The sequence below is a fragment of the Podarcis vaucheri genome, assembly GCF_965113315.1.
Source record: "Podarcis vaucheri genome assembly, chromosome: 7".
Taxonomy (NCBI): domain Eukaryota; kingdom Metazoa; phylum Chordata; class Lepidosauria; order Squamata; family Lacertidae; genus Podarcis; species Podarcis vaucheri.
In genome coordinates this window covers 52,493,835-52,507,950 of record NC_138765.1, presented here as the reverse complement: position 1 = coordinate 52,507,950, position 14,116 = coordinate 52,493,835, and the positions used below count along the sequence as shown (strand labels likewise).

Genomic DNA, 14,116 nt, shown 5'->3' with positions numbered 1-14,116 from the left:
GATAGGAAGCAAGCAGGACACTTGAGAGGGTTGGAGGCCTGGAGGTTGGGAGCTTTCTCCCAGGAATGCGTTGGAAATGGCTGGCAGCCTGTCAAAGCCTGCAGCAGGTCTCTGCTTAGCTCCAGCTTTCCCCCCATGGCAGGATGGTAGAGTGCATTTGTTTGTGCTCATGTCTTGCTTTCTGGTCTCCCACATGCATCTGGTCAGCAACTGTGAGAACAGGATTCTGGACTAAATGGGCCATTGGGCTGATCTAGCAGGTTCATCCTGTGTTATGAGTTGGAGTCCAAAAAACTTTAGATTCTGCAGATTCTCCACCCCTCAGGTAACAGGCAGGAGATTCCACAATGAGCCTGTGCCTTGAGACCATGTCCATCTCTTTGAAGGGAGCAGAGTGCTTTAAATGTGTGGTGTGGACGTCAATATGATAATCCTTAGAGCATTGAGTCCACTAGGGGGCAGGAGCTGATAATGGAAAAGCCCCAAAATGAGTGCAAAAAGGATGAACTCCAGTAGCCTGGATGTTGTGTATTAAGAACTGAAGCCCAGTCTGATTTTACAAGGACTGAGGTGGTAACTTACCTTTGAGCCTAGATAGGGAGACTATGCAGACAACTCTAAATGTTTGTCAAAGTTCTTGTTCTTTAGCATGTATAACATTGTCTGCAGCAAGCCAGGCCACCATACTGGTGATCTAAGGAGGATGACATTACTCTCTGATGCAAATTTTTTTTATATTTAAAATGGGGGCGTTTGTGAGCTTTCTTCACATGATGCAAGTCGACATTTTAAATCAGGGGAGGGTAACCTTTTCCAGCATTCAGACATGGGCATCCTTCTGGGGACTGCTTGCCTATGGTGGCAGGGCCAGAGGCAGAAGTGTGTGAAGCAGTGGATGTGGAGGTATTGCAGGGATGCTCATCAAATCTGGAGATGGCACCAAACTGGGAGGGATAGCCAATGGCGCAGAAGACAGCATCGGGATTCAAGATGATCTTAATGGATTGGACCCAGCTGGATCCAAACTAACAAAATGAATTTCAGTAGGGACAAATGTAAGGTTCTACACTTAGGCAGGAAGAATCAGATGCACAAATATAAGATGGGGGATACCTGGCTTGCCAGGTGAAAAGGATCTATGGAATCTTAATAGACCACAAGCTTAACATGGGTCAACAATGTGATGCAGCAGCAAAAGAAGCTAATGCTATTCTAGGCTGCATCAACAGAAGTCTAGTGTCCCCATCAAGGGAAGTCATAGTCCCACTGTGTTGACCAGACCACACCTGGAGTACTGTGTTCAATTCTGGACACAATAATTTAAGATGCATATTGATAAGTTGGAACGTGTGTAGGGGAAGGTGACCAAGATGATAAAGGGTGTGAAAACCAAGCCTTATGAGGAACAGTTGAAGCAGTTGGGTATGTTTAGCTTGGAAAAGAGTGAGAGGATATAGGATAGATATTTCCAGATATCTACAGAGCTGTCATAGGAAGATGCAGAAAACTTGTTTTCTCCTGTTCTGGAAACTACGACCTGAACCAATGGTTTTTGTTTAATTTACAAGAAATGAGATTTTGACTAAACACCAGGAAAAACTTTCTGCCAGAAAGAACAATTTCACAGTGGAATAGACTTAAAATAGGTTTAAAACTAGAATTGGCTCTGTCCCTCATTGGCTCTTGCTTCGCCTCCCACAGGGCCTGGCTTTGCCAACTGATGCCACCTCTGCCTTCTATCCTGCCAGTCCCAATAGGCACCAGCCACTGCTGCTATTCTTCACTCGCTCAGTTCTGTACAAATTTTAAAAGGTGAGGCGAGCCCTTCTCTCACACGCAAAGATTCAAAACTCAAAGGCTGCTGAGACCTGCCCATAGATGACCTTTGGAAAAAGGAAACTGACCAGGACTTAACTCTGCCAAAAAAGAAAAATATAATGGCATCGGAGCGATGACGCTATTCAAGCAGAAGTCTCGGGATGCTCTCTACATTTTGGGTCAGTCAGAATGGCTTTGCACATCTACATTAGCTACACTTTCCCTATCTGCATAGTTTCCACGGGGGGCGGGGAGTCGCATACAAAACGTGTTAACCATGTCTCCGCAAGAAACGTCTGTATATAAGACCACGTGTCAGTAAGAAGTGGCAGCCAGCTGGGAAGCTGCTTCCTGCTGGCGCGCTGCACTGGCGCTTTCTGTTCCTTCGAGGCTTTAAGGCGCTTGGAAGCAACCTTGCAAAGGCAAGGAGAGCACCAGGCAGCGTAAACAGTCCCCGCCCAGTGCATGCGTAAAGCCACCCTTGGGACTCTAAAAGGGCACGAGAAGGCGCACTCTTGCCTTCGGCTTGGCCCGTGAGGGGATCTCGCTTTCCCCGAGCGGTGCGCTCCTTTGCATCCGATCAAAGGAGCCCCGCCGCCAGCTGCCACCTCTTCCTTCCTTGCAATGGCTCTGCGGGGCGATCAAGAACCGGCTTGAAGCGGCCGGTGCCAGGATGCACCGAGTCCCTTCCCGCGCGGCCCCGTTGCTGCTTCTCTGGGGCTCCTGTCAGGCGCCCTTCCTCCTCCCGGCCAAACGGGGGTGATCTCGAGTCTCCCCTCTTTCTGGCGCGGCCAGCACGTGTTGGGGAGGGGCCGGGCCGGCCTCCCATTCATTCTCCCCACCCTCCAGCAGGAGGTGCCGGCACCATAAAAGGGCCCGCGAAGAGGGCGCCGCCGTTCAGGGTGCCAAAGGCGGCGGAGGGAGCCGGCGTGTCGCGCGCCTTGCTCGTGCCGGGGCTGACAAGCCAGCGAGCGAGGAGCTTCGGGTGGCGCAAACGGGCTCGGGGGAGCGGCCATCTCGGCTCTCCGCGGGCGGCAGTGCCCACAACAACAGCAGCAGCAGCCTCAGCAGCATCCGCCAAGCCGGCCTCGCCATGTCCGGCGCCGGTGGCGTGGTGAAGAAGCGCGGCTCGGCCGCCTCGTCGGGGCCGCCGCCGGAGGAGGAGGAGAAGAAGCAGATGCTGTCCGGGGCGGCGGGCGGCGGCGACGCGGGGCCGGAGGCTCACGAGAACGGCTGCGCGCCGCTGCCGTCTCCGGGCGCCGAGGGCGAGGACCCGTCTTCGCCCGGCGTGGCCCTGAAGCGCAACATCACGCTGCTGAACGGCGTGGCCATCATCGTGGGCACCATCATCGGCTCGGGCATCTTCGTGACGCCCACGGGGGTGGTGAAGGAGGCCGGCTCGCCGGGGCTGTCGCTGGTGGTGTGGGCGGCCTGCGGCGTCTTCTCCATCGTGGGCGCCCTCTGCTACGCCGAGCTGGGCACCACCATCTCCAAGTCGGGCGGCGACTACGCCTACATGCTGGAGGTCTACGGCTCGCTGCCGGCCTTCCTCAAGCTCTGGATCGAGCTGCTCATCATCCGGCCCTCCTCGCAGTACATCGTCGCCTTCGTCTTCGCCACCTACCTCCTCAAGCCCATCTTCCCCGCCTGCCCTGTCCCCATCGGCGCCGCCAAGCTCGTCGCCTGCCTCTGCGTCCGTGAGTATCCGGGCCCGGCGCGCGCCGTCCTCGAAGGCACTCTGTACGCGCTCAGGGGCACGCCGGACGAAGTGCGGAGGGAGCCTCGCTGTCGGAAAGCGGGGCGGGAGCTAGAGAAGGGGCTGCGCTGAGCACGTGGCCGGTGCCATTTCTGACACCGCCCAGGTGCCTAACTCAGGGTCGGGGGGGGGGAGAGAAGGGGCTTCTCGGGGCGCAGTTGCTGCCGGTCCAGGGGGGTCCCTCGCGGTTGGGGCGCTGAGGAGGACTGGCCTCCTAAAACGAGGTTATTAAAAAAAAAATGGCCTCCTGGGACTAAGGGAGACGAGTGGGTCTCTTCGCTTGGGTGCTGTGGTGGCGAAGCGAGAGACCTGCTAAATCTTAAGGCATTCGTTTAATTTGTTAAACAGAGAACATGGTGCGAAACGCCAACGTTTTATAAGCAAAGTGGCTTACCCTGATGTCCTACTTGGAGTAGACCCACTGAGGTTAATGGATATGCCTAATTTTGGTTCATTAATTTAATCTGAATAGAACTCGGATAGATGCAACCCTGTATACTAAATAGCAATAATTCCTTAAATGAGACCAGTAATCGGAAGACGTCGGTAGCAATGGAGGGTGCTTGGAAATCGGGAGTGTGTGTGTGTGTGTGTGTGTGTGTGTCGGAGCCTCAGCACATGTTGCCGCTTTCAGGTGAGGTTTGACTTGTAGAGCCGGCTCTGTGACTCAGGGAGAGACGGAATAACAAGGGGGGGGGCGCGGGGGCGGAGACTCAGTAGAATGAATTAGGCACTGTGTGAAAGCTGCATTTTGTGCAGTTCAGGGTTTTATGAAAAACAAGATGAAGTGGCCTGCTTTTTAGAGGGGCGTTTTTCTTTTGGAGGAGGGGGCAGGAAATCCTGCTGCGGCCTGCCAGGTGTTGTTGGACTCCAAGTCCCATTTGCCATAGCAGCAGCCAGCATGTCCAGTGGTCAGATGATGGGGACTGGAATGGGGGGGGCACAGCAAGATCCCCACCCTCTGCTTTAGAGGACTGTTCTCAGGGAAATAATGTTTCCTTGATTCTTAGTGCCCCCTCCCCTCTAGTTTCTGCAAAAACACTGGAAAACATACAGTACCTTTTTTTTTAACCTGGCAGGTAGTGTTTCTGAAGAGCCACAATTATCAAAAGCTGGTTCCACTTTCATCTTGTATGTATGTGGTCCCAGTTCCACTTGGCCCCAGAGAAGAGATCTCCTTGCCATGAAAAAAACACACCAATATTTTAACAATTGTGTTGTGTGTGTGTATTTCTGATCCAAAATTTTAGCTCTTATCTTATCAGTCTTTGGGTAACTTGTGTGTTTATGAAGTTTTCTGTTTACTCTTTTTGCTATTTCTCCACTTGCCCAGTATCTGGTTCTGATAAGAGTCACCACGCTGAATCAGGCCCAAGGGTCTGTCTAGTCCAGCATCTTGTTATCACAGTGGCTCGTGGTGGCTAGGAGCTGCCGATACCCTTGTCCTTCATGGACAAGGTGTAGGTGCCTCCTCCACAAGCAAAGTAGGTATTGCTAAAGGGTCAACACTGTACATTCAAAGCACATTTTCCCTCTAGAGAATCCTGGGAGCTGTAGTAGCAGCTCTGTGAGAGACTGTGGTGTAAGTGTGCTTCAGATGCATTTTGTTGCAACTGCTTTGAGTTAAAACTCTTACCTGACGTGATTTGGGGATTAGGGTAGCTGTTTTCTGAATGGATTCTTTACCTGAAGTATGAAGAACCTGTGGCCCTCCCAGTTATTAGGAACTCCCAACTCCCATCATCCCTGACTGTCTGTGTGTGGTTGGGGCTGATGGGAGTTGGTGTCTAACAATATCTAGGACCCAGGTTCCCCATGCCTAGTGTATTTCCATTTCCTAGCAAATGTGGCTTTTCCCTATTGGTGAAGAACTGTTCTTAGTTCTGTTGCTGTTTTGTTAATTTATTGTTTTTAGAAGTATTGCATAATAAGCTTATTCAGCACCTAAATTTTTAAAACTGGTGGATCAGAAGCAGAGTTCATGCTTTGCATCGAAAGGGTTCAATCCCTGACACTTCCAGGGAGAGCCAATGCCAGCCAATATATAAAGACAGTGCTGAGCTAGATGGGCCAATCATGTGACTTGATATAAGGCAGCTTCTTATGTTGCTATGCGCATATATCAAAAGATTGTGCAGGCACACATGCCTAGCAGACATGATACAAAAGGAAAAAATTAATGGGTAGGGCAGAGGAAAGCAAGCACTGGACCAGCTGCTCCTTCACTGGGTAAGGGATGGGGTCCAATTGGTCTCCCTCTTGCCCTGATGGTTCTTCCTTGGAAGCAGAAAGTGCAGCCTCCCAGTGGCTCTCTAGATTACCTGGCTGATGGCAGAGCCCAGAGTGTGCCTTACTGTGTTTACTTTTGTTTCTCCCTTTCTGTCCATGGAGGATTTTCAGTAGGATCCAAGGGATGCAGGCTGTTACTGTTTACACTCCTCCTGGCTTAACCTCCTGCATAGATAGCTCAGGGCAAATTGTGTCCTGTCCAGGAGTCAGCAGTGCTTTAAAGTCTCCCCTTGCATGTACATTGCCACTCCCTCTTTAATTCCCTTGGCTCCTGCCATCTGTCATTTTGCAACCTCTCCTCCTCTCCCCAGTTCATTTTGCCTCGCATACTTCATGGCCTGTGTCTGGCTGCGGAGGCTATACCTGTCACTTATTTTCATTCCAAAGCATTTATAAAATATCTAAGCACCGTACAAAGCAATAACCGTATCACTGAAAAGAAAAATACTACATAGAACCAGTAAAACAGTAGTATAAAAGCATATAAAGAAGAGTCAAATTAAAGCAAAGTCTATTTTATGGCCTAGGGAAAGTCTGGGCAACAAGATCTGTCTTTACAAGACGTCAGCTGACGGTTGCGGCTTCACATTCCAAAGTACAGGGGCAGCAGTGAAAAATACGACCGTTTTGGGGTCACAGCCCTGTGATATTCTGTAAGGTGTGATGTCACAAGTAGAATTTCATCAGATGACGATGGGCCCTGTATGGCACCCACTTTGCCTTGGCTGGCGCTAAATAAGCATTAAACATTCATGGGGCTTCTAGTTTCAAATTGCACTTTCTCCATTGGGGTAGATTTTCTCTCCCCTCCTCTCGCCCCAGGGCACTTGGTCTGGAGCAACCAAGGGGAAGAGTGCTTTGGAATTTGAAAATTGCACAATTGGTTTCGCCAAGAGCAAACCTCTCCTTGGCTTGATGCTCGTTTTGATTGTGGCACTCTTCCCGATAGGTGGGGTAGCTTGGCCTTGCTTGGTGCAGCCCAGCCAAAATTCTTAACTATAAATATATCTTCTTACTTTTCACACCCGTAAGGCAGGGCAGATTCCACCTGCCTCATCATACTTACCTTGCATTCCCTTCCTTGTTTACAGGAATGTTTTCAAAATAAAATGCAAGAGCATCATCAGCTTTCCATCTTTGCTTAATGATGTTGTCTACAACCATGGCGTGTGTGTGTATGGGAGAGAGGTACATTGGAAGCTGCCTTATTCCAGGCTATTTGTCCATCTAGCCCAATATTGATTGATCTGACAAGTAAGCTCTCCAGGGTTGTGCCTTACTGGTCACCTGATACCTGATTCGTTTAACTGGAGATGCCAGGGATTGACCCAAGGCCTTCTGTATGCACAACAGGTGCTCTGCCATCTAAGTCTGGTCCCTGCCTTCTAGATGTTACTGGCTCCCCTTGTCACCTTGAGGCCCAGTGGTAACTTGGGGGAGAAAAGAAAATGGTAACTTGGGGGCACTTTCACGGGGGTGGGGTCAATAGTGCGTGCAGATGAGTCTCTTCTCGGGTTGAGCACAGGTGAAAATACCTGGATTGTCTGGAAGCAGCAAACTCAGCATCAGGTTGTGCAGTATTTGGGTGCAAGGTTTTTGTTTGACACCTGCCTGGATTATCTCACGTAGCAACTACAAATAGGTTCACAATTTAGAATCTCGTTGCTATCCTGACTTAACCCCTTCCTGGTACAGAAGCTTTTAATGCATGTCAAGTAAAAATTGTTTTCTAACTTCACAGGGTCTGAGTTTAGGTACTTGGAGTGAGCTGCTGCCTGACTTTTTTTCCTGAAGCTTTTGGTTAAATCCTTCTATATGTTTCCTTTTGCTTTGGGAGATTACTAGATCCCTGCTAATTGGTGCCTTTGATGTGCTCCTCCTTCCCTCCCTGTTCCCCATCCATATACATGCTTGAATTAACTGTGGAATCTCTGATGTGGCTCAGAGGGATTATTTCAACCCTACCATTACCTGTTCCTAGACTGAAAATTTGAAAGGCAGAGATTCCAGCCACACTCTCTAGCCTCCCAAGAGCTTTAGAAGGAGGGGGGGGTGCTGGCCTGGAGCCAGTGCTAACATCTTGATCTGATAGTGTTACTTGGGAGGGTAACTCTCCCCCATGTAAGTGTGCTTTGGATCGCCACCTTCTGCCATGATCATCCGAACAGGCAAACAATGACCTTTTCCATTGCAGGAGAAATTGCAACTGCAGCGACTGGTATTCAGGGACTACTGACTCCGACAAGTGGCAGCCAAACATGCCCGTTTGCATTTATTTATTTATTTCATATACCATCTTTTAATCCCCCTCATTTAATCCTCACAACCACCCTGCAAGGTAGGTTAGGCTGAGAGGCAGTGACTGGCCCTAAGACACCCAGCGAGCTTCATGGCCTAGCCATGGAACTTCATGGAACTCGAGTCTCCCAGGTCCTAATCCAGCTAGTAGCTATATGCATAGCTTCTTTTGTCTGCCATGAATTCTGCTCTCTCTCCATTTAAAGCCACCCACACCCGTCAGCGCTGTCCAAAGCGGCAGCAAGCAATATTTGAATCCCTCTAGAAAATTACATACTTAATTTTATTTGCATGCCGCTTTTCTGCTGTTCAAAATACTCTCAAGGCAGCTTACAGCGTGGCAAAAATGCATAACCACAACCTAACAAAAGGAGTCATAAAAGGTAAATAAAAGATGAAAAATACACAACTGAACCATCTCCACATCAATCACAAGTTCTAAAACAAAGATGTAAAAAACCAACATCGACCCCCAGCCCAAGAGTCTGTTCAGCAGGCTCAGCTTTTGTAGCTGGAGTCAGTCCTGGCCCCACTCTCCCAGGCCATGTGGGAAAAGGCCTACAGGAGAGGGAGCAGGTCTTCCAGGACTCGCAGCCAAGATGGTCTCTGGCTTCTTCAGCAGCCCCAGCTTTTGTAGCTGGGGTCAAGCAGATTCCCCTTCTCTCGTCAGGCATTTCTAAACTCTGTTCCTGCACAGAGCTTTGTGGGAGTGATCAGGTTATGCCTCATTCCCAAGTCTGCCTCCATTGGGGATTCTGCATGTGCTGCCTGCCATGTTGGAAGCAGGGGCCAGCCTCGCACTGGACCATATGACATGGTGGCGGAGGCTCTCTTTTGACTTCTGCCATTTTAGCGCCAGGTACTTTGGCGGCAGGCACGGCTGAGCTCAGCAAGCCTTAAAGCGAAAATGGAGACGGGGTGGGGTGGGGGGAGAGACGCACGTAGGGGAGGAGGGGTGTCACGTGCTGTTGCCAGGCAACCCCTCGTGGTCCCACGTTGCTGCTGGATTCTAACGGGAATCAATGGGAGACAATTGTGTGGTTGCCCAGCAACTAGGCACGTGACTTCTCCGGTTTCCCCCCTCCTCTCTTTCCAGTTCAAGGCTTACTTCACCTCCCCGCCTCCCCGCCTGGCCACTTGGTGGCTTGGCTGAACAATAATAAAGATGGCAGACAGCTGTCTGGGTGGGAGAATTGGCTCGCCGCTGGCTACACAGGAATGATAGTGTTTTATGTTTTTAGGGAGGCTAGCTGGTGGCTTTTACTTGGGCAGGATTGTGCCCAGGGGCTGCCAGTTGCTGACCCAGCTCTGACATGTCATCGGGAGGGAGAGGAGAATTTTGCAAAACTGGGCTTCAGAAATGTTTTGATCTGTGCTTCGGATGGTTTCGTGTGAACGCACCTTCGAAATCTGCTTCCTTGCCTACAACAAAGCCAGCTTTTGCCCAAGGTGGGAGCAAATCTAGGGCAAAGGGTTCAAAGTGCTTGATCAAAGCAGTTTTGATCCAGAGGGTTTGGCTCACTTGAGAAATGTTTGCTCCAGCTGCTTAGAATTGGCTGCTCTATAATTGCAGTATATCTTTTCCTCGCTCCAATTGGATGAGCAGACGGTGATAAATGGCAAACGCTAAAGATTGCACTGTTTATACTTTCGAAATCCAAGATGTTCTTCCAGAGCTCTCGGCGCTGCTGGTAAATACATCCGTCACAAGTCTGCTTGCCTGGACCGTCCCTTTGCAAGGAGCAAAACAGAAATGACTTCAGGGTTCTAAATCAAAGTTAAGAGGAGCTTCTTCACACAGTGCCATAGTTAAGTCATGCAACTCGTTCCCTTGAGATGTAGCTGTGGCCACCAGCTTGGCTAGCTTTAAAAAGGGAGTCTAGACCAGTGGCTAGGAACTGCTCCCTGGGGTGCAATGGGATTACCTGCGCACAGCACTAAGGCAGGGGGCACAGGAAGCACAAATGACTATCAGACATCTAAAAGCTTGTATCAGTGCATCACGTTCATAAATTTCATTGAATTAATTAAACTAAATAGTTTTAATTGCATTTTTTTTGGGGGGGGAACCATACAATTAAGTGTTATTATTTTGAGTTTAATTGCCTTTCTCTTATCTGTGCAAAAGTGAGAATGGACTGAAGTAACTTGTAACTTGAACACCAGAGCACATCTGACCAAGTGGCAGTCCGGTGTAGTGGATGGAGTTTGGATTTGAGTTATTTATTTATTAAAGTTCTTCAGTGCTCTCAAAACTGTTGATCCTGCAGGGGAGAGTTGAGTTCAAATCTCCATTCACCCATGAAGCTCTCTGGATGGCCTTGAGTATGTCTCCCTCAGCTCCTAACCCTCCTTTGCAGGGTTGCTGTGAGGATAAAATGGGATACCCCTGAGCTCTTTGGAGGGAAGGTGGGATGAGACCATTTAGTTTCATTGCAAAAGAACTTATGTGCTTCTGTGTTCCTTGGTTTCTTGAAAGCCCTGGGCTCCTCAATAAATGTAGTGCAAGCTGAGCTCTTTCTGTTTTTCACTCCTTTCCCCCTCCCCAGCACTGCCTACCTGCATTCAAAGTTTGTACTTGGGAGCAACTACTCAAACAGTCCCCTTTCTTGTACTTTTTCAACCTGACTCTTTTAATGTGCTTTTCATGCCTCTCTGCATAGGCAGGATCCAAGCTGCACCCATAAACTCCCCGGTTTGCACAATTCAGGGCCTGTGTGGTTGCTCAGTTCTTGCTTCGCTACACCGAGGATCATAAATATTTGTGCGTTTCCAGGGAGCAATGACTCTGCTTTGACCATATTAGGGGCTCGGTTGACTCTGAGCATTGATCCTTTAGCTGCTTGGCCGGACTAGGCGTCCCCTGATTGAGAGCTGCCCTCCAGATCCTGAAAGGTTTTACATCAACATAACCACCTGCAGCAGTGCCCATTTGCTCCTGATGCCTTAGAGATGTGAGCTGTCCCACTGCAAGCCAGTAACCTCCCAGGGTCCTGGTTTTTATCTAGGTTATTTATGTGTGTTTGGTCAGGACTCCCCAAAGTGGCCTGCTAGGAAGTCTAGCCATAGTTCCTACCACCTTTCTGTCTCCCTGCCACCCTCTTGCCACAAATGGGGAGGAAGAGAGGAACATGTGAAAAGTGGATTCCTCCTACCCTTTCAAGAAATCTGGTTAAGCAGGCCAGAAAAAAGTGGTTAGAGGTTTGGGGGCCAAATGGTTCCAGTCCAAGGACAGTTTTGCTTTGAGGGCTGCCAGTTGCCGACCTCCACCCTAAGATTGCTTTTTGATGCTGTAAGTGCCTGACTCCTGTTTGTCTTGCGTTTATCTTTCTTTGTGTGATGCTGCCTTGGCCTCTTGCCTCCTCTCCCAGAAGAGCTTACCTTGCCACAATCTTTTGGGCTTGTTACTATGCTACCTGAAGGACCATCTCTCTTTGCATCAACCAAGCTGCAGTCATCTGGGGAACCCCTGTTGTGCCTCCCTCTGCAGCCCAGTAATGTGCAGAGCATAGGGATGCAGGATAGACCTTTCTCATTGAGCTGCAAGTCAGACAGTCTCGCTCCATGCCCCAAGAGGGGTCTAGTTCACTGTTTCGCTGAGTGCCTCTTGGTAGCAGCACATTTTTCTTCCCGCCTTCATCTTGTGGAAATGCATAACCTGCTTTCAACTCCTTGCTTTTTCAACTTCAGGCGTCTGGCTCAAGCTTCTTAATCCCTTTGGCCACCAAACTTAACCAGATTTGTCTGTTTCAATTACTCCAAGCTATGAAGTGTGGTCATATCAGACCTGCCTTTGGTTTTCTGGCTTGCAGGAATTGTTCAGTACCTTCACTCAATTACAGCTGCACTGTGTTTGCAAAAGCACCACTTGCTTTTGCTTGCATCAGGCTCCCTGGCCTCTGGAAGGGCATGCTCCATAACTACTCATCCTGGTGGGGTGTGGTTTTTTTTGTCCTTTCGGAAGTGGAGCTTCAGGTCATAGGGATACAGGCTCCTCTCATTAACTGTGTGGCTGTGGGAAGATTTGTTGTTTCCAAGATCACCTGACGCTAACACTGGTGCCTGTGGGGAATGCTTTTGCTCCAGTTGTTTCCTGGGTATGTTTACAGTGTAGGAAGCATCCCTTGCTATCTATTCTAAATGATAGATAATGAATAACGCTGGGTCTGGGATGAAGAAGCCTCTTCTTTTGGCAAAGTTGCCATGCATATTAACAAAAGGTGAGGCTAGCAAAGTGGAATGCAGTTGTTTTTGCTTTGCAAGGCAAGCTGGATAATGAGATTCAGGCACCTTCATTGATAGCTCAAATGGTTAGAGCATGGTGCCAATAATGCCAAGGTTGCAGGTTCAATCCCCGTATGGGACAGCTGCATATTCCTTCATTTATAAACTGGGTTACAAGGGATGAAAACAAAGTTAATATATTGAGACAGTTGTTCAGTGGTACCTCTGGTTATGAACTTAATTCGTTCTGGAGGTCTGTTCTTAACCTGAAACCGTTCTTAACCTGAGGTACCACTTTAGCTAATGGGGCCTCCTGCTGCCGCCGTGCCGCAACCACGCGATTTCTGTTCTCATCCTGGGGTAACGTTCTTAACCCAAGGCACTACTTCCGGGTTAGCGGAGTCTGTAACCCAAAGTGTTTGTAACCCGAGGTACCACTGTACAGCAAAGCAGAGTGTGGGGTCTTTCAGTTTCCTGGGACTTGTACTTGCTGGGATGGAAGGTCCAACCTTTTAATCTCTGGCGTGCTTACTAACATTGGGAAATTTTCTCTCTAATGCCACAACTGAAGTGTTTAGTTCACAAATCAAATCAAATCGCTCATAAAAAAATAAATACTTTAAACCAACTGAAAGGTTACTCTGCGATCTAAACGAGGCAGCAGATTTTTATTTTGAAATAGAAATACTTACTAAAAGCTCCAAATGTCATGCACCAACTTCAAATAAGCATTCACTCATAAGTGCATGAGAGATGAGAAGTGATACCTCTTCTGATATTGTGCCCTGCGAGTGAGACATGTGTTCCTATTTTAAAAGAAGCATAGCAGTAAGAACTGTTCAGCCCTTTAAGAGCAGAATCCAGCTCCATATCTGGGATGTAAATAGTACTCTGAGCAAACACCCACAGGATGCTACAAAGGTAGTGAAGATTGTGGCAAGTCTGACCGAATTTCAGAAGTAACTGACATCTCCTGGTAGCTCATAGTGTTGGCTTCCCTGGTACACAGTGTAGACCAGCGATTCTCATAATGTGATCCGTGGACCATCACGTGAGCTTCATTCAGATGGCACGTATAAAAATGCAGTTAAAACGCATGCAGCATTTTAGCATAACACATTACAGTGGTACCTTGGTTTACGAACTTAATCCATTCCGGAAGTCCATTCTTAAACCAAAGCATTCTTAAACCAAGGCATGCTTTCCCCTAGCAGCGGGGGGACTCAATTTACAAATGGAACACACTCAACAGGAAGGGGAACATGTTCTGCTTCCAAGGCAAAGTTCCCAAACCAAAACACCTACTTCCTGGTTTGCAGCATTCTTAATCCAAGTTGTACATAAACTAAGCTGTTCTTAAACCAAGGTACCACTGTAACAGGCAGACAAATTATTAACTGGTCCACCAAGACCCTCAGCAATTTTCTGCTGGTCTTGGGGGTGGGGGAGTTGAGAAGCCCCTGATGTTGACCCTGCAAAAGTGATCAAGCCTCTTACGTGAAAAGAAGCTTTGCAGCATAGGAAGGTGCACCATGCAGAGTCAAGTCAATTAATCTACCTAGCTCAGGATCAGTGGCACTGCCTGGAAACTGTTCTGCAGGGTCTGTGACATTCTTGGGCCCTGTTTTGAGATGCTAGGGCCTCATCCTGGGACCTTCTGGGTACAAAGCAGAAGCCTTGCCACTGAGCCATGGCATACTTTTTTCCTGGAGAACTATTTCTCATTTCCAT

At 48.8% G+C, this 14,116-nt stretch overlaps 1 protein-coding gene across 1 annotated transcript in view; it reads left to right on the top strand.

Moving 5' to 3' along the window:
• Positions 1-14,116, top strand: part of SLC7A5 (solute carrier family 7 member 5) — a 54,697-nt gene continuing 40,581 nt past the window's right edge. The window contains exon 1 of the mRNA XM_082229201.1: positions 1-3,515. Coding sequence (XP_082085327.1) covers positions 2,912-3,515 — 604 coding nt within the window. The 5' untranslated portion in view covers positions 1-2,911. The remainder of the gene's footprint in view (positions 3,516-14,116) is intronic.